The 21,862-nt window shown below is 40.2% G+C and overlaps 1 protein-coding gene across 4 annotated transcripts in view; it reads right to left on the reverse strand.

The window, feature by feature from the left end:
• Positions 1-21,862, reverse strand: part of LOC126414100 (mannosyl-oligosaccharide glucosidase) — a 413,842-nt gene that overhangs the window by 11,272 nt on the left and 380,708 nt on the right. For all 4 annotated transcript variants that reach the window (XM_050083320.1, XM_050083321.1, XM_050083317.1 and 1 more), the window contains 2 exons: positions 13,344-13,582; positions 13,082-13,239 (listed from right to left, as the gene is read on the reverse strand). In XM_050083320.1, the coding sequence (XP_049939277.1) occupies positions 13,082-13,239; positions 13,344-13,550 (365 nt within the window). In that variant the 5' untranslated portion in view covers positions 13,551-13,582. The remainder of the gene's footprint in view (positions 1-13,081; positions 13,240-13,343; positions 13,583-21,862) is intronic.

The raw sequence follows: 21,862 nt of genomic DNA on the forward strand, positions 1-21,862 counted from the left end.
CAGGGTGTGTGTGTGTGTGTGTGTGTGTGTGTGTGTGTGTGTAGCGAAAATTTTCTTTGCTTTTGTACTTATTTTTCTTGCTTGCCTTGTCTGTTTATTGCCTTTGTATCTTCTGATATGAGAAACCCACCTATCCCACCCCCCTGATTAGATGCCACAGCTGCAAGCGTTAGATGCAACACAGCTAATGCAGATGTTTCAGTTTCAGAGTCAACAAATTGCACCTTTACTCAATATGATGCAGCAACTACTGGCCAATGCTGCACACCTGCCAGAACAACCAACCACCCATATCGCAGCAGCCGGTGCATTCTACATCTGGCTATGGGCCTCAGTAGGTGGATGTGTACCCTTCTGGTCATTTCTGGGGGATGTTTCAGCCAGAGCACAGCCCGGATGGCGAGGTATGACTGGAAGCCTAACATCCCCTGCAGCCACAGCTTCCGGTCCAGTGCTGCATCCACACTTCTGCCTCACCAGCCTTTGTCAAGCTCCTTATACGTGATGGTACATCGTTTGGGGAGGGGGAGGGGGGGGGGGGGGGGACAGCCAGCATTAAAGTCAAGTGCTGGCATGACTTTCAGGAATGGTAGAGCAGAGAGAACTGTGAAGAAGACGTCAACCAACAATATAGTGACCAGCCCCTCCCTAGGATGATATAGAGACAGCAGCTGCCTCTAAGCAAAGAGAATATAAGCACCGTGGCCCCTGTCCGTGGCCCAGTTGAAGACTAACCATTCTCCAAGATCCACAGCAGCGACTTTGTATTGTTTCATTTGTATTAGGAGTTGTGTATATTGAAGAGATTTTCTTGTATTGTCTGTGCCCATTGCTTGGAACATGCCATTGCAAATTCTCAAAGTGAAGTATAGCCATTTACCTTACTGTATTACAAATTCATTAATACAATTTGCTTGAACTGTTGTCTAGCGATCCGAGAAAGCAGGTTTCCTAGGCACCCATATTCGATGAGTAGGCAGGACAAAACAGATGGGCTAGAGCACATGAACATTGGACAAGATACCAATGGACCCAAACCACATTCACAGGTGAAGTGCGAATAGGCTTGCACCCTGACAACAACTCTGTTCACATATGGAGGCAAACAGGAGAACTTCAGTCATCCCTCAATGACTGTGGAACATCATCAACAATCCGGTGGCTCAGTCATATTATGGGTAGGAATCATGTATGGCTGCTGCACACCACTCACTCCATTTGAATGCCACATGACTGCTGCAGTGTATGAAAACATTCTCTAATCCATAGACAGCAGTTTTGCAGTCAGTAGGGGAAGGGTTCAATCTACAGGATGATAATACCACTCCTCATCCTGCTCACAGCGTGTTTTGGTATCTGACTGGACGTGGGATCCAGAGACTAGATTGGCCAGCATGCTCACTGGATATGAATTGCATAAGCATGCAGAGAGCTTGCTGAAAAGGGTGATTTCTCGTCATCAACATCCTCCATTAATGATTGAAGCTCTCAGGAATGCTGCCATTGAAGAGTGACAAATGTCTCAAGAGGCCTACAATGAGTTGGTACTGAGCTTGCCACGTCACATTCAAGTGTGCCTGAGGGTTCATGGAGAACCTATACATTACTGAACAGTGCACTGAACACACAATTTATGCTTTCTGATGTTGTGAGCATTGTAACTTTTTTGCTTTTTCAAATAATGTTCCTTTTTCATTTCCTAATTGGTTCAATGAAAACATATAATATAGTTTTCCTATGTATAATATTCTGTATTATCAAAAAAATACAATATAAGATATCTATCTCATTTCAAGATATGACAACAGTTATATGCTTAACTTTTTTTCATGGATGTACATGGATCTCTTTCAAATTCTGAAGGTGGCAGGGGTGAAATACAGAGAGCGAAAGGTTATTTACAATTTGTACAGAAAGCAGATGGCAGTTATAAGAGACGAGGGGTATGAAAGGGAAGCAGTGGTTGGGAAGGGAGTGAGACAGGGTTGTAGCCTATCCCCGATGTTATTCAATCTGTATATTAAGCAAGCAATAACGGAAACAAAAGAAATGTTCGGAGTAGGTATTAAAATCCATGGAGAAGAAATAAAAACTTTTGAGGTTCGCCGATGGCATTGTAATTCTGTCAGAGACAGCAAAGGACTTGGAAGAGCAGTTGAACGGAATGGACAGTGTCTTGAAAAGAGGGTATAAGATGAACATCAACAAAAGCCAAATGAGGATAATGGAATGTAGTCGAATTAAGTCGGGTGATGCTGAGGGAATTAGATTAGGAAATGAGACACTTAAAGTAGTAAAGGAGTTTTGCTATTTGGGGAGCAAAATAACTGATGATGGCCGAAGTAGAGAGGAAAAAATGTATACTGGCAATGGGAAGGAATGCGTTTCTGAAGAAGAAAAATTTGTTAACATCGAGTATAGATTTAAATGTCAGGATGTCGTTTCTGAAAGTATTTGTATGGAGTGTAGCCATGTATGGAAGTGAAACGTGGACGATAAATAGTTTAGACAAAAAGAGAATAGAAGCTTTCGAAATGTGGTGCTACAGAAGAATGCTGAAGATTAGATGGGTAGATCACATAACTAATGAGGAGGTATTGAACAGAATTGGGGAGAGAAGGGATCGGTTGGTAGGACATGTTCTGAGACATCGAGGGATCACCAATTTAGTATTGGAGGGCAGCGTGGAGGGTAAAAATCGTAGAGGGAGACCAAGAGATGAATACACTAAGCAGATTCAGAAGGATGTAGGTTGCAGTAGGTACTGGAAGATGAAGAAGCTTGCACAGGATAGAGTAGCATGGAGAGCTGCATCAAACCAGTCTCAGGACTGAAGACCACAACAACAACAACAACATGGATCACAAAATTATATTTGACAATCTGAAGTATTATGGCAAAAATGGCATACCTCTTGCACGGATAGAGTCTTAACTTCATAATAGAAAGCAGAGCATTTCACTAACAGATTGTGTCACAAGCATGAAACTAACATCAGAATGGGGGAATGTAAGATGTGGAGTGTCACAGGGGTACAATGATCAGTACTGGGACCAGTTTTGTTCTTAACCAACAGAAATGACCTTCCAGTGACTTTAAATGGCATTTCAAAAACTATTATTTTGCTGATGACGTGTATATTAATAAAATGTATAAATCTGAGCACAGTTGAGACAGCTCAGATGATAGCAGAATGGCCCTATAAGTTATTCATAGCTACAACTTTGTCTTACTCCCACAAAGATTCATACGCAGTTTTGAGTGAGTGGTAAGAATACTGTTTGAAGTAGATAATCATCCATCTTGCAGACAGATTTTAAGTCTCTTCCTTGATGATTTTTGGTTGCTTCAATTGGCCAGGAAGGCCTTCGTTGATGGATCAGACTAAAAGTGTCCCACAACATCCTGTCTTCCTTAACCACTCCTAGTCCTTACCCAATTTCCTTCCAAACCCAAGGTGTGATGCAATCCGTGCCGAGAGGTGCGTGGCACATGGGAAGATGTGTCGCAAACAGAGCCTCAGAGATACCAGGTGACCTATGGTGTGAACTGTGTAGATCCCCAAATCATGTGGGACCAAGATGGACACAACAAAAGAAAATTAATTAAAACAAACTGAGGGGCAAACTGAGACCTCAGACAGCGAAACATCAGGGTCCAGACCAATGGAATGCCCTCCCACTACTGAATCAGGGTCTAGACCTGAGCTAGAAGCGGGAACTGTAAATGAGAATTTGAACCACATCAAGATTAAAGCCTTGTCTGGGGCCCAGAGGAGGAAACTTCTCAGGGAACAGAGAGAAAAGGAAGGAAAAGAACAGCTTCCCAACCACAAGCAGAGGGAATTAAAAGGGCTTGAGCCCAATACCCCTAAGAAAAAACTGTCTCACATTGAAGGGGATATGCAGACCCCCACAATGTCGAAGACAGGTAACAAGAGGATAAGGGAGGAATCGAAGACTCCCTTCTCCCTGGATAAGTGAGCCCAGATAAAGCCAAGGCAAAAAAATAGGTTTTTAAGATGGCAGTTATCCAGGAAGGTTATCCACTGGTAGCCATCACCTCGCAGTAGGAGGAACTCATATAGATGGCCCTCTATGAAAAGATTGGAGGGGATGCTGGTTCAGGACACAACTTCGGGAGAGTCTATCTAGATTGTGGTGCCCTCATTTTTGTCTGTGAGTGGATGCACATGGTGGAATGGCTGAAGGACAAGGTGCCCATGATATTCCCCTGGGATGATGTGAAGCTGCTGGTCAAGACGGCAGCGGAGCTTCCTAAGACTGTAAAGATATCAATGTGGGTACCAAAGACCCTTAAGGATGTCTCTCCAAAGACTCTGTTCGAGAAAATAGAAATTCAGGACCCAAAAGTCTCGACAGAGGACTGGAGAGTAATCAACCAGAAGGTTGGACTGGAAGAACGAACCCTGGTGGTGGAGGTTGGAGAGAAGTCTCTGAAGGCGACGTGAGAGAAATTGTTTTTAGGGTAATCAAAGACCTCATAGGCAATTATGGCAGCAAGAAGGCGACGTGAGAGAAATTGTTTTTAGGGTAATCAAAGACCTCATAGGCAATTATGGCAGCAAGAGACTGGAGGTGCTGCAGATTAATCTGCACCACAGTAAAGGGGCCACTGCTGCCCTGAGCTGCTGCCTGGGAGACAGAAAGTGGACGTGGCCCTGATACAAGAAACCTACTTATATAAAGGGGACGTATTGGGCCTCGGTGGCACTGGAAGTAAGCTGATTTATGCTAGAAATCTAAGAAACTCCAGAACATGCATCCATTGAGAAATGGAATTCCTTTCATATCAATGATGGATTTCTGTTCCAGGGACCTAGTAACTATCAGGATGCAGCAACATGAGGAAGGTATCACGAGGGAAATTGTTTTGGCTTCAGCATACCTTCCTTACAAAGACAGCTCTCCTCCTCCTTTGGAGGTGAGGAGACTGACAGAAGCTTGCCATCAGCAAGGCGATCAACTGTTGGTTGGATATGATGCCAATGCCCACAACCCAGTGTGGGGCAGCAAGGAAACCAAAAGTAGATGTGAGTACCTTCTTGAATTTCTCTTGCCTAACAACTTGAAGGTCCTGAATAGAGACAATGAACCTACATTTAGGAATAGCAGAAGGGAAGAAGTAATTGACATAACCTTTGTTTCCATGATGACGGGCAGCTACAATGTTATGTGGCGTTAGAGCCATCCTCATCGGGCCACATATATACTAAATTCAAGGTTGAAGTGGGAATCAGACAGACCACTGCCTATAGGAATCCCAGGAAAACAGACTGGGAGACATATAGGAGAGACCTTGACTTAAACTTATCAGAAATTAAAACCTCGATAAGAAATCCAGTAGAGTTTGAGGAAGTAGCAGAGGCTGTTACCTCTGCCATAGTGACCTCATACCACGACAACTGCACAATCATCACGAAGTGCACAAATATGAGTGTACCTTGGTGGAACAATAACTTGGAAACGCAAAGAAAACAGGTACGGAGACTGTTTAACTTTGCGAGACATAAAGGACAATGGGAAAAATATCATGAGGCTCTTGTCAACTACAACCTTGCAATTAGACAAGCAATGGAGGTATCCTGGAAGGCATTCTGTGAGGAAGTGGAGAGCAGACTTCACAGAATTCTCACTACAGTACCAACTAATCCAGCTCTCCCGCAACAGGCAGGAGAGAATCTCTTAAGAATCATATGCAGGTTATTCAGGGTTAGCCTAGCAGTAGGAATCATTCTCAATGCCTGGAGGGCAGTGAAGGTTGTCTTTATTCCAAAGCCAGGGAGAAGTAATCATACCAAGGCCAAGGATATGGGACCTATCAGTCTGTCCTCCTCCATTCTTAAAACATTGGAAAAACTGGTTAATGTATATGTTGGGGAGAGGAGGCTAATTAGGGACCCCTCTAAACTCAAACCAACATGCATATCAACCAGGTAAATCATGTGAGACAGCTCTCCATCAACTCGCTGGGAGGGTGAAGAAAGCACTTCACTTTCAAGAAATAGCACCCTGCATCTTCCTGGACATCAAGGGGGTCTTCAGTAATGCAACCTTCGATTCCATGGTTAGGGCAGCAGAGGTTCATGACCTAGGCACCACTATATGTAAGTGGACTAGTGCCATGCTTAGTGGAAGGAAGGTAGAGGCTACCATGATCAATGAAAGGATGGTAATTAACACCACTAGAGGTTGTCCACACGGAGGAGTTTTGTCTCCTTTATTGTGGAACCTAGTGGTGAATGAACTCATTGAGAAACTAAATTCCAGACAATGTTTTTGCCAAGGATATATAGATGACCTTGTCATACTAATACTTGGCAAATTTACTGACACATTTAGAAATATGACACAAGGTGCATTGGACATTGTGCAAGACTGGTGCATTAAACAGGATCTAAGGGTTAATCCTAAGAAGACTGTTGTGGTGCCATTCATGAAGAGGCATATCCAACATTCAAGTTGGAATCTAAAGCTCTTCAATGAAACTACCTGTGAAGGGGATAGTGAAATATCTAGGGGTAACCTTAGATTAGAAACTAACATGGCCCCTCACATTAAGAGCATCTGCTACAAGGTGAAAGGTACTCTAGAGAGTACCAGAAGGGCTGGTGACAAAAACTGGGGCCTAAGCCCTAGAGGTAAGCACTGGTTATACACTACGGTGGTTATACTGAGGATTTCCTACGGGGCCGTAGTGTGGTGGAAGAAGGTCGAACAGCAGGTTGCAGCTAAGGAGCAGAGACTGGCCTTCTTAGCAATAACAGGCGGAATTAGCAGCACACCAACCGTTGGGATGGAAGCCATGCTGGACACCTTTGGGTGAAGATGGAGGCAGCAGCTGGTGTATACAGACTCAAAACTGGTAAAAATTTGATATCACTATGTTCCACATCCAAAAGAACAACTTCAAATATTTACCGAAAATTGTGACAAAAATATAATATAAAATAAATTCACTGTTTGAAGGAGTCTTACTTTTTTTGAGTTTTATCATGTCTAATCTTTCTTTTTGACTGTGTGAAGTAGGTATATGGGGCACAAAAGAAGAAGTCCAACTGCACTGGGGAGTGGCGGCGTGAATGGAATAACAAGATTTCCAATGTGAAGAAATAGTACACCAGTTGCATTAAAAAACAATTTTAACACAACTAAGGTGCTATTTCTTTGCATCGGTATTCTTCAAAAACAGTTGCTGAAAATGATGAACAAAAATCTAAATGACAAGATTGGTCTTTGCAGTGGGCGCAGACGTGTGAGGGTAAATGCTGACATAATCGCCACTGTGCACCTTCACTGCACAATTTTTACACTACGGCTTCTAGGTCGCTGACATTGGTGGGCGGGGGGGAGGGGGGGGGGGGGGGAAATCAATAATTAGTTATACAGCTCTAAAACTGGCAGTATATTTAAAATGTGCAGCTGATATTTTTAGGGGTCAGTACGTCAATATTTCTTCAGTTGATATATCGATAACGGTATTTTTTTAAATATCAGTATCTCGGATTCCAGAAATTTTTAAAAATATCAAAAGTCCTAACATCAACCACATCATACATTTCTATCCATTTTTGGGCATCTGTGTAATCATGGGTAAATAGGCACGGAGGTTTTGGACTGGGCGTACACCAGATTTCGAGCTTGTATCAGGGTTTGTCTCAATTATCCTGTAGCCCATAGTACCATATATCTGGTGCATACACAGTCCATTTTCACCCTACATGTTTGTCTGCCTGAAAGGACCCATGATCACACAAATGTCCAAAAAGGACTGGAATGTTGCGTGATGTGATTGGTGTCTGTGAGGGTATTTGTTGTGATATAGCCGTGCTGCCTCTTGACTGTTTCCTTTGGCTTGGCCATACACAAAAACCACCTTCGCTTGTTCCTGACATGATACTAGACCATTCTGCTGCTTACAGTAAGATGCATCAATCACACAGCCTGCAACATACAAGGAACACATGGCACGTGGTCAGAGGAACAGTCATTTGTCAGTGCCTTCTACCATGGCAACGGTGCATTTCAGAACACATGTTCTTAGGACATTTTTTCCTCCATGTCCAGTCAGTAACCCGTCCCTGCAGTCTGTCAGTTTTATTAATGATCACCCTGTATATAAAGTCTATGTCTGAGTGAACATTCATCAGAATATCATGTAAAAATTTGAAGTAAACAGGGCTATTACAAATGATTGAAGCGATTTCATAAATTCACTGTAGCTCCATTCATTGACATATGGTCACGACACACTACAGATACGTAGAAAAACTCATAAAGTTTTGTTCGGCTGAAGCCGCACTTCAGGTTTCTGCTGCCAGAGCGCTCGAGAGCGCAGTGAGACAAAATGGCGACAGGAGCCGAGAAAGCGTATGTCGTGCTTGAAATGCACTCACATCAGTCAGTCATAACAGTGCAACGACACTTCAGGACGAAGTTCGACAAAGATCCACCAACTGCTAACTCCATTCGGCGATGGTATGCGCAGTTTAAAGCTTCATGCCTCTGTAAGGGGAAATCAACGGGTCGGCCTGCAGTGAGCGAAGAAATGGTTGAACGCGTGCGGACAAGTTTCACGTGTAGCCTGCGGAAGTCGACGAATAAAGCAAGCAGGGAGCTAAACGTACCACAGCCGACGGTTTGGAAAATCTTACAGAAAACGCTAAAGCAGAAGCCTTACCGTTTACAATTGCTACAAGCCCTGACACCCGATGACAAAGTCAAACGCTTTGAATTTTCGGCGCGGTTGCAACAGCTCATGGAAGAGGATGCGTTCAGTGCGAAACTTGTTTTCAGTGATGAAGCAACATTTTTTCTTAATGGTGAAGGGAACAGACACAATGTGCGAATCTGGGCGGTAGAGAATCCTCACGCATTCGTGCAGCAAATTCACAATTTGCCAAAAGTTAACGTGTTTTGTGCAATCTCATGGTTTAAAGTTTATGGCCCCTTTTTCTTCTGCGAAAAAAACGTTACAGGACACGTGTATCTGGACACACAGGAAAATTGGCTCATGCCACAACTGGAGACTGACAGCGCCGACTTCATCTTTCAACAGGATGGTGCTCCACCGCACTTCCATCATGATGTTCGACATTTCTTAAACAGGAGACTGGAAAACCGATGGATCGGTCGTGGTGGAGATCATGATCAGCAATTCATGTCATGGCATCCACGCTCTCCCGACTTAACCCCATGCGATTTCTTTCTCTGGGGTTATGTGAAAGATTCAGTGTTTAGCTTCCTCTACCAAGAAACGTGCCAGAACTGCGAGCTCACATCAACGATGCTTTCGAACTCATTGATGGGGCCATGCTGCGCCGAGTGTGGGAGGAACTTGATTATTGGCTTGATGTCTGCCGAATCACTAAAGGGGCACATATCGAACATTTGTGAATGCCTAAAAAAACTTTTTGAGTTTTTGTATGTGTGTGCAAAGCATTGTGAAAATATCTCAAATAATAAAGTTATTGTAGAGCTGTGAAATCGCTTCAATCATTTGTAATAACCCTGTATATATATTACATAATGGATTTGTTCAAAAGTAGTTTGTCACATTTTTTTTTAATTTATTGCTCAGATAGGTTCAAAAACTTCCAATTCTTTGAAGTATGACCCTTCTGCATCAATATATTTTTGCTAGCACAATTTCCGTACATAGTAAGCTTTCTGCAGTCCTATGTAGTTTGCACACTGTCAACCAACTCGAGATGCTTTCATCTGAAGTCCCGTTTCAGCAAAAAAAAATCTGCCTTGGCCAGGTTGGAACTGTAGGGCGGCTGTGGCACCATTGTCAGACCGGTATAGCTCAGGTAGTCCATGAGAACAAAGTTGGTATGTGCCTGCATGTTGTCATAGTGCAGTTTTCCCGAAACACAGAACTCCTTTCAGACACATGTGACCCTGTGATTCAGTCTCTAGTGCACTGTCTTGTAAAATTGAGCACTGATGCACAGATCAGGGGGTACAAATGCAATGTTCACATTCTCAAGGAAATTGGGATCATCTTCACGGAGTTGCTTGAGTTCTTCACACACTTCCACTCGGTGCCACTCTTGCACGTTGGTCAAAACTCTGGGCACAAGTCCTACGCAAATCTTCTGCATGGACAAGGCTTCTGATACAACCTCATGAAGAATCGTTTTCAGAAAGTCAAATAACTCTGACATCAAATTAACACCATTTGACAGACTGAATTCAGTGACTGGCGCACTTAAGTCGCATGGTTGTCTGTCCTGCATGGACCTTGTCAGCGAACTTTTCCTGATCTTCTCTAAACACTTTGTGCCACTTGTTCAACTGTGATCTGGAATAGCAATCATCCCTGAATGCTTCGTTAACCATTCCAAAAGCTTCCAGCAGTGTCTTCTTGAGCTACATGCAAAATTTTATCACACAGTGTTGCTCCAAAGTCTTCTCCATCTGAAGTTCGATGTGACCACTACATAGAGATTCACAGAAGAAGCTGTCCTAACCCTCCAAGATGGTGGAAGCAATTGAGAGACCTACTGCTGAAATGCTAAGGGTCTCCCTCACCATCCCCAACTGGTTCAACACTCTGCGACATATAGTTACATCACAAAAAAATGTGATGTATTACTTTCAGGACACACCCTGTATTTATTTATATACCATATTTACTGAAAAACAGGTAAATAAAAACAAGTGCATATCCAAATGCAATACTGTGTCAAAATTTCAAGTCAATTGACATTACTTTTCAAGTTCTGTGAACACAAACATACACAGGCTGAACTTTTTCCAAACATCCAAACATCTAGACTCAGAGATTGATAAGTCCCATTAGCTACATGGTAACTAGTAGTGTTCATTGCAAAGCTGCATAACAAGCAGTAAGGTGCTATAAATACAATTAGGGTATTAACATATGTAATGAAATACTATCTTTGAAAAATACAATTGTAGAAAATAAATAATAAGCTACCAACAGCAGACAAACAGCAGCTATACAATACAATTTGAGGAAGTAGTAGCTTCTTTTATAATTTACTCAATTAAATGTTGGTGGCATAAGCACCAACAGCATTAAGCAGTACAGTGGTATTTTATTGTTAATACAGTATACAGATTAAGTCTCTGTCATTTTTGTTAATGTATACCTTGGTCCATACCGCATCCCTGACAGTTCTTCTTTATGGGATCTATGGAACAAGATGAATGTGTGAGTGACTAAATGAATGAATATACACAGATTACCTCCCTCTGCAGTTTCATATTCCCACCCCCATACCATTCTTCTGCTCCCACATCAGTCTCTCACAGCCTTGTCATTTACCTACTCTTCTGTAACTTATCCATATATTCCTTGGCCTACCTCCTTCTCTTATTGCAGGTCCTCATCCTCACACTGCACTATTTTTCTTGGTTTCTCTCAGCAACACTATACCTTAACCCCTGCCTCATTATGTGTCCTACAGCCACCTACATGTTCCGCACTGCCACTATCTTACTTAACCTTCTTATGTTTCTTCCAATACCTGTCTTAGGCCTCTTATAAATTCCCACCTTCCACTCCAGCCACAATGAGAAATGGTCTACTGGAATACTCTGTTTCAAATTCTGAAGGTGGCAGGGGTAAAATACATGGAGCAAAAGACTATTTACAATTTTTACAGAAACCAGCTGACACTTATGAGAGTTGAGGGACATAAAAGGGAAGCAGTGGTTGGGAAGGGAGTGAAACAGGGTTGTAGCCTCTTCCCGATGTTATTCAATCTGTATATTGAGCAAGCAGTAAAGGAAACAAAAGAAAAATTTGGAGTAGGTATTAAAATCCATGGAGAAGAAATAAAAATTTGAGGTTCGCCGATGACATTGTAATCCTGTCAGAGACACCAAGGGAATTGGAAGAGCACTTGAAAGGAGAATATAAGATGAACATCAGTAAAAGCAAAACGAGGATAATGGAATGTAGTCAAATTTAGTTGGGTGATGCTGAGGGAATTAGATTAGGAAATGAGACACTTAAAGTAGTAAAGGAGTTTTGCTATTTGGGGAGCAAAATAACTGATGATGATCGAAGTAGAGAGGATATAAAATGTAGACTGGCAATGGCAAGGAAAGCATTTCTGAAGAAGAGAAATTTGTTAACATCGAGTATAGACTTAGGTGTCAGGATGTCGTTTCTGAAAGTATTTGTATGGAGTGTAGCCATGTATGGAAGTGAAACAACGATGATAACTAGTTTGAACAAGAAGAGAATAGAAGCTTTTGAAATGTGGTGCAACATAAGAATGCTGACAATTAGATGGGTAGATCATGTAACTAATGAGGAGGTACTGAATAGAATTGGGGAAAAGAGGCATTTGTGGCACAACTTGACAAGAGGAAGGGACAGGTTGGTAGGACATGTTCTGAGGCATCAAGGTATCACCTATTTAGTATTGGAGGGCAATGTGGTGGGTAAAAATTGTAGAGGGAGACCAAGAGATGAATACACTAAGCAGATTCAGAAGGATGTAGGTTGCGGTAGGTACTGGGAGATGAAGAAGCTTGCACTTGACAGAGTAGCATGGAGAGCTGCATCAAACCAGTCTCAGGACTGAAGACCACAACAACAACATGGATAAATTTGACCTGCACATTTTGATAACACTTGATGAGGTATGTTACATGTTGCAGCAGCAAATAAGTCACATATGGCAAGTTTCAACCGTAAATACAGAAATATATGACACATAATCAGTTCATATTTACTAAATGTACAACAAATATCCAACAAAAAGCAATTTTGTATTATTAAAATTCAGTGTCTTACCATACACCATCTCATGTGTTAAATTTATCTGTGAGAGGGTGTAACTAACCATCCCCACCACTATTTTTCTTTCTGTTTTGACTACATCCCTGAGAAAATAATTCTGTTCTCTGATTTTCAACTTTTATTACCAACTTTCTGAGCTAGTACAAGCTGAGTGTTTTTTCTGCATTTAGTATTTTTGTGTGAACTTGGTATCAAACTTACTTTTATTGCAAGATAATACATAATTGTAGTGACTTAACCAACTGTATAGTAAATAATGTCACTGGAGAAAGTGTACCTTATACCACTGCCATCTGGCCTTAACATGTGTGGAAGGTACCACATCAGACCTGTAACTAAAGAATGTGGATCTCTTGTCTTCATCCCAAAATAAACTCCTGGGCGGTATGAACCCCAATATCTATCTGGAACCTCAAGACCAGACTTGGCAACAATCTGGAACACAGAATTTTATGGTTTAGTGGCATGCAACGACACAAGTATAAGAAAAACAGATTCTGATGGAAATGAAACAAATTAATTAGGAAACTTCAACATACTTTCGTGTCATCATATGGAGTATTTACACGAGTCTCAAGATAGCCCATGTAACCAATACAACCAGCAACTGCTAAACAAACAACTGTAACAGCTTTCCAAACAAATGGCATGCCCCTAGACTTCTTGGAGTTGTCTTCCGCTGCTTTCTTTTTGCCAGGCTTCTGGTGTGTACTTTCTACTGATAAAGGTTTACGTTGTCGTGCCATAGTCTGTACTGCAATTAATATGTGATGGAATTCTGGAACAAAAGAAAATTTTATACATTCTCTGATATTTTTGCTATACAGCTATGGACATCGCAACTAACAAAATATAATAGATTGTCAATGAATTTAATATAAAAATAGAATGAGTGAAAAGGACAAAATGTGTTAGGAGGATTATACTGATAAGAATTTAAAATACTGAAAAATCATGTAGTGGATTTCTTAGCAATTGTTGCCATAAAACTTTTCAGACTTTTGGGAATGGTAATGAGTGCCGTAAAGTGCAATATTTGAAAGTAACTCTTGATTTATACAAACATCAGGAAGTTCTGAGAAGTTCATGTGAAGTCTGCAAGTATATATCTTGCCAGCATGGATCAGAACAATTAATAATCATGTTAGTGATTCCACAGTGATCTATTCTGTAGTGACTTTTTCAATGCCAACAATGCACTCAACATCGAAACTAAGAGGAACACTCACAAATGTAGTACTTCACAAAACACCGACTAAACTGAATGAGGCAAAAATTAAAAGAAAATGGTGTGCAGCATCCAGTTATATAATATACCCAGGTGTTAGTTAATCTTTACTAATGAAGACTGAAAAACAACTGTCCCACTAAAACAGCAAACAGAGGAAATGTCACAAGGCTTTGTAGCCTCTAATAAATTGTGAAATATTTTCACACGAAATCGTGTAAAGATTAGGTTTCAAGAAAAGTGCAAGTAATAACTCTTAACTTCCATGGTGAAAGTTATTTGTAAATATATTACCTGTTGGCATGTCTTAGTGGGTGTCAGAGTAAAAATCCAATCGTTTGGGGTTGAGTCCTCTGTCTGTTCTCAGATTTTTTTTCTGTTACTTATGTCTTTCGCCTCTGGCATTGATTTGTGAATGAAAAAAATGCCAAATGGCACCATGGTTTGGAATCCCCTATATGGTTAAGTCAGTTCAAAGGTCACAGAAGGCAAGGGCACAAAACTTCCAATAAAATCTTGTCCTGTAAAGCCTGCAGTGTTAAAACTAACATTTGGGTTTGGAACTGATTTGCTTTTAATTTGTTGAGAAAGCTCAGTAATTATGTATGCTGAACATCTTTACAGAATATGCCAATGATGGTAATGTGTATTTTAGAGTAGCAATATTACAGGTACTTGAAATTACAACAATGACGGGAGGGGTGAGATGGTGGGAGGGGGGGGGGATAGACTGGGGGAGGGGAGAGGGGGGAGGGGGCGAGATTGGGGGGGGGGGGGGATCAAAAACCCCACACTCTCACATTATCATCTCAGAATTTCTGAAGAACCCTGTGAATCCTTGAAAAATAATTTATTCAACACATTTCTTAGGAAATATAGTCAACATGCATACCTATGCTTTTTTTTTATCTTAATGACTGCAAAACCTGCCAAGCTATTTATGTCATCTGTAGTTACCGTTCTATTGCCTACTAATCTCACTGAATCACTACTTTATAATAGATCAGAAGTTAACTTTATTCAGCTGTTGTCAATAATTTGCTACTGGATGTCGATATGAACATTATCGGTGTTTTTACTACAATAATGAGAGCAAATACAGTTCAAATTGTATATTTTATCCAGTTACAAAAAGAACCCTAATAACCCTAATTAGCACTTAACTTGCTCTCTTTCATTTAGCTCAGTCCTCCCGACTTCCCCCAGTCTAAACATATGAGCAGATCTGACAGTAGCTTTTGTTCAGCCTGGAAGGAAATGATGAACCACCCTTTCCACAATCTTTTTACATGGGTTGTGATTGGAGATGACTCGGCTGACATAAGGGCTTGTGATATTCCATGGCTGCTTGTGTTTTTCAATACCCACTGGAAAAAAGTTTCCTGGTAGGAAGTAACACCATACAGAGAGTGCTATTAGCAAGAGCAGGAAATGGCCAATGGGAAAGCCTAAATTTGTTTACTGAAAATGACTGGCTGAAAGGTCTAAATGTTTTTTAATTTCATGGATCTTGCAAAATCTGAAGTTAGTCAGCAGTCCTTAAGGGTCTAGGTGTAGGTGTAGAAGTCCTGTGTCTTCTGGTACAGAGGTGACATTTTTGTATCGAATTTCTGAAATTGGGAACAGGTGATTCTTCAGGATCGACCAAGTTATTTCTTGCAATATGGAAAGCAGAGAGGATCTTGAAGGGTGGTTCATCATTTCCTTCCAGGCTGAACAAAAGTCCCCAGTTCCTGAATACTAGTCCAGGAGTCCACATTAGTGTACAGGATGAGCTGATGCGTGTGGCCAGGAAGTAAATGTTAAAACGTAACAATGCTGTGAAGCACTAAATCACTTTGACACCCTGAGCAAGCTTAAGGTAGTTCTATAGCACCCAGCAAAGACATAACTTCAAAATATACAGTGCTCTCCCTAGCATAAAGGGAAAGGGATGTTGTTCTGCTGCACAGCAAGGCATATGGAAATCTGGAGAACTGAAATAGCTAAGGAGGCCCACTAGTGGAGTTACTGCAAAAAACTGTGCTGTTTGAACAAAGAAATTGTAACTTTTGTGTAGACATTGAAAACTATATTGCATATAAAGTTGCTGTATCACAGCAGTGTATGTAAAATAATGTAAAACTTCTGTATTGCTCTTATAAAAATATTTCATTGTAAATCTGGACATGTCTCCTGTACACCAAATTAAATGATTTCAAAACTGTATATTGTGAGATAAGTAAATAATATTTCATGTGTCTCCTTATGCTCTGTGGCATTTCTGCTGAGACAACCATGTGTCAGTTGGAGGAACAGTGGCAGGGAGAAAGCGAAATACACCACCTAACCATTGCATATCTCATTCCACTCTGCTAGGTTGAAGTTATTTTAACTTTACTTCAGACTGAAGTTTGCTTACAATACAAAGATTCTTCCTCCATTGAGATGACCTGGCCTGAGGTATCCAAAAATTGGAATACGTTGTATTTCAGCCTTGAACAGTCATAGATTTCTGCTTGAGTCACTTCAGGTTTTGTAGCCGAGTTTTATCATTTAGCGAGTGTGCATATCCTCCGCATGCAGATACCTCAAATTAGGAGGTGGAGCCAAGTAGCTATCTGAATGGTGTTGTTAGGGTGACAAGGCGTATTTGGTGAGGTTTAATTCAAGTTAATACATTATATACATGCCTTTGAAAATTTACGTTTTTGTGTGAGTTTTCCCCAATTAACTTTGTATCCCTGTTTTCTAAGGGTGGCAGGGGTAAAATACAGGGAGCGAAAGGCTATTTACAATTTGTACAGAAACCAGATGGCAGTTATAAGAGTCGAGGGACATGAAAGGGAAGCAGTGGTTGGGAAGGGAGTGAGACAGGGTTGTAGCCTCTCCCCGATGTTATTCAATCTGTATATTGAGCAAGCAGTAAAGGAAACAAAAGAAAAATTCGGAGTAGGTATTAAAATTCATGGAGAAGAAATAAAAACTTTGAGGTTCGCCGATGACATTGTAATTCTGTCAGAGACAGCAAAGGACTTGGAAGAGCAGTTGAATGGAATGGACAGTGTCTTGAAAGGAGGATATAAGATGAACATCAACAAAAGCAAAACAAGGATAATGGAATGTAGTCTAATGAAGTCGGGTGATGCTGCGGGAATTAGATTAGGAAATGAGGCACTTAAAGTAGTAAAGGAGTTTTGCTATTTGGGGAGCAAAATAACTGATGATGGTCGAAGTAGAGAGGATATAAAATGTAGGCTGGCAATGGCAAGGAAAGCGTTTCTGAAGAAGAGAAATTTGTTAACATCCAGTATTGATTTAAGTGTCAGGAAGTCATTTCTGAAAGTATTCGTATGGAATGTAGCCATGTATGGAAGTGAAACATGGACGATAAATAGTTTGGACAAGAAGAGAATAGAAGCTTTCGAAATGTGGTGCTACAGAAGAATGCTGAAGATTAGATGGGTAGATCACATAACTAATGAGGAAGTATTGAATAGGATTGGGGAGAAGAGAAGTTTGTGGCACAACTTGACCAGAAGAAGGGATCGGTTGGTAGGACATGTTCTGAGGCATCAAGGGATCACCAATTTAGTATTGGAGGGCAGCGTGGAGGGTAAAAATCGTAGAGGGAGACCAAGAGATGAATACACTAAGCAGATTCAGAAGGATGTAGGTTGCAGTAGGTACTGGGAGATGAAAAAGCTTGCACAGGATAGAGTAGCATGGAGAGCTGCATCAAACCAGTCTCAGGACTGAAGACCACAACAACAACAACAACATCCCTGTTTTGTTTGTGTGGAGATTATCAGGGGAAGTACCTTGGAGTCAGTGGGAGATGATATATGAACTGTAAGCGGTGTACGTATTTCAGCCCACTGTTCATATCTTGGAATTTTCCTGAGGGTAATTGTTGACACTAGATTATTGAGAAGTTTAGCCCTTCCTCATGGCTAAAAGCAGAGCTGGCAATCTATATTCAGATGATTTGATAATGTTGCGATTCAGAGGTTTAACAGGTCTGCCAATAAGCATTTCTGAATAAATCCGTGGACCAATACACAACATAATTCCTCTCACCTGCTGCACATTGCCAGATGAATGTGGATTCTGGTCACGACTGTTTGGTGTCACAGAATCTTCAAGAATGTATGAAAGGAGCATTTCTCCTGGCAACCTTGCATGGACTGGAATCACTGCAGGTAACAGTGGCTGCACATCACTGAATCCCATGGTTTATCACTTAGAGGGGTCATCTTTGAATAAGTCTCTGGAAGATTCCATATTACTCTATTTCCATAGGCTTTTGAGGGGAGAGTGAAACAAGAGAGATGGTGGAAAGTCAATTAGGTATCCAGGAACTGGAAAAGGAAGGAACCAGAACTGAATAAGAATATGCATTTCACTTTCTGCTGCATAATGTACTAAGGCAGCTTCCAGATGATGAGCAGAAGGATGTGCTGAACAACTTGCGTAGTTCAAAATGGAAAATATAGAAGAAAAAAGATGAATCTAGACCATCTTCTGTATGAGCAAGTGAGATTTTAGAAGAGAGGAATACACAGGATTAAAATTAGCCAATGTAATGCTCACTGTAGTTACTACTCTTCGTAAGGTGAAGCTTAAGTTTCAGTTTAAGAAATTCATTTTACGAAAACCTTTCTACAAGTTTGTCCACAAGAAACAGTAAGCATTAGACACAGGTAGATGCTGTATTCCTTGACTTCTGAAAGACATTCAGTACAGTTCCAAACTGTTGCCTAATGAAAAAAGTATGAAGTGTATGGAATATCAGATTAACTATCTGACTGAACTGAAGAGTTTCTAGCAAACAGAACAAAACATGTTATTGTGAACAGAGACGTAAAAGTAAGACAATTACTTTTCAAAATATATGTATATGGCCTAAGCAGACAATGTTGCAAGTTACATGAGGCTTATCACAGATAATATGGTCGTATACAGAGAAGTCCTGACACTAGAAAATTGTAGCGAAATGTAGGAAGGTCTGCATAGGATCAACGCTTGGTGCAGACAGTGGCAACTGACCCCCAACATAAACAAATGTAACATACTACATACATAGACAGAAAAACCCTTTACTGTATGATTACAGATAGCAGAAAAATTACTGGAAGCAGTTACTTCCATAAAATATATAGATATAGTTAGTTCTATTAAATATCTAGGAGTATGGGTACCAAGCAGTTTGAAGTGGAACGACCACATAAAGTTAATTGTGAGTAAGGCAGATGCCAGACTGAGATTCATTGGAATAATCCTCAAGAAACGTAGTACATCAACAAAAGAAGTAGCTTAAAAAGCACTTTTTTGACCAATACTTTGATTGTGCAAGTCAATCTGGGACCTGTACCAGATAGGACAGATAGGACTGATAGAGGAAATAGACTAGATCCAAAGATGAGCAGCACATTTCGTTACAGGTTCATTTAGTAAGCGCAAAAGCATCATGAAGATGCTCACCCAACTCCAGTAGCAGATGCTGCAAGAGCAGCATTCTGTATCACGTTATGGTCTAATGATAAAAGTTCTAGGAAGCTACATTTCTAGAACAGTCAACCAATATCTTGCTTCCTCTATATCTCACAAAAAGACCATAAAGATAAAATTACAGAATTTTGAGCCTACATAGAAGCTTACCACGAATTGTTACTCCTGTGAACCATACATGACTGGAACATGAAGGGGGAAGTGACATGGTACACAAAGTATTCTCTGCCACAAACTGTACGGTGGCTTGCTGAATACAGATGTAGATGTTAGAAGAATACCACAGATACATGCAGAATAAAAAGTACTTTCAAATAAATAAATAAATAAAATTAAAAAGAAAAAGATGTAAATAGCAGCTAACCATTTACACAAACACTTATTATATGCTAATCAACAACATATTCTGACGAATGTATTATTGTATTGTGTGTCAAGAATTATAACTGTTGCTGTTTTTGTACATATGCTATAAATCATTTGCTACTGATATCCATAAAGCTTAGATACTGATCATCCACAGAAACAGAGTTTTGATCAGTAGGATGACATAGAAATTTAAACATGAGAACAAAATGAAGGCAAAGACATGAAATATGCTTTTGAAACTGTTGTAACACAATAAGTTGTCCCAGGAGCACTGGTTGTTCCTGATAATAAGAACCTTCAGAAATGAGATCTCTCTCTCTCTCTCTCTCTCTCTCTCTCTCTCTCTCTCTCTCTCTCTCTATGCGGAAGCTAAAACAATACATTTAGAATAATTAGATGGAAAAGATGTCTATGTTTCAAAATTTCATCATTTCTGCAAGGTGGTCATTGGAATTAGACAGTTGTCAATGCAATAATTAAATTCTGTCTTGCCTCTGGTTTCTAAGATTATACATTGTAAAACAGAACAGAGAGATTCTCTCAAATCGAGAGATGAACTAAAGATTATTAAGGAGTAAACTTTTAATCAGTTTTTAAGGGTGGACAGCACCAATGAAAACTTTTGAAGCAATAAGACAAGCATGAAACAGAAATTTAAAAATTTAGAGAATGAGATCAATAATTTCCCATTAATGGAAGGGACAGAGAGATGAAAAGCAAACTTTATAAAGTCAACACTTCCAGCAGTGTGAGGCTACTGATAGCAACTGACAACACATCCAACTATGAATGCCAATACAACTAGCTCGATATTTTGTGTAGCTGCCACCTGGACAATACATAAGGCAGAATTCATGGTCAAAAGTGGTTACACAGCATGGATTAAAACAAAATACATGTTGGTGCTGCATTGAGTGAAGATACCCAAGGATGATAGTCTTGATAGTCTGAACCCTCACCAGCAGACTTTCCAACCTTCTCTACAGCAGACATTGCACTGTCCGAACTATCTCTGCAATGCTGTTTGTGTGTGTGGTTTTGGTGGCCTACTGATGGCTATATATTTATGCTGATGATGTGCTTAGTGAATGATATGAATGAGAGCATTATTTTCTTTAATCAAGCTGATACATTGATTATTTACATGTATTTACATTGACTAATGCATGGGATTGCTCTTTAATTTTGTGTGGTTTAGACAATACTTACTTATTTTATTAAACATAAAGACAAAAATTATTATGCTATAATGATTTATTTCTTACTTAATTATACGATGGCATTGCAAAAAAAATGCTTCAAAGTTTTTAATGTGAAAACTCTTAAAGTTGTTTAAATATAATAAACTTCATAAGCATTCTACACTTTTATTCTTTATGTCTACAAATTTATCAACACAGTTATCTCGGTAACAAACACATTCTCACAAAGAGAGAGCAATTTGTTGTTATCGTCACTGTAAAATGTTTGATTCTGTTGACAGAGCCACAACCCCACCTTTGAAAGTGTTCTTTGAGTTTTAGAAACATTTGGATGGAGCCAAGTCGGGACTGTATGGAAGACGACTGATGTCGGTGAACCCAAGGCGCAGGATTGTTGCAGATGTTGCAGTGCTCATGTGTGGTCTGGCACCATCATGCTGACGAAGAGGGTACTGCTTGTGTGAACAAACTCTTGAAATTCATGCTTTCAGTTTTCTGAAGGTGTCTCATGCATCGCCATAGTTATGTTACACACTGTCATGTTACACACTACAATTCAAAGCCCTCTAACTGCAAATAATACCTCAACCGATATCGAGAACAGAATAAAAAGTTTCAAGGCACTGTTTTTTAGCATTCTGTCATACATTTGAGATGGTAATTTAATTTGGCTTGAAACAGAGTTTAATTTTTTTTTATTTAGAGTTGGCTGCCTCCAAATACAGATTAACAATTATTGAACTATATGAAAAGAAACATAAATTAGTTA

The sequence above is a fragment of the Schistocerca serialis genome, chromosome 1 (genome assembly GCF_023864345.2).
Source record: "Schistocerca serialis cubense isolate TAMUIC-IGC-003099 chromosome 1, iqSchSeri2.2, whole genome shotgun sequence".
NCBI lineage: Eukaryota > Metazoa > Arthropoda > Insecta > Orthoptera > Acrididae > Schistocerca > Schistocerca serialis.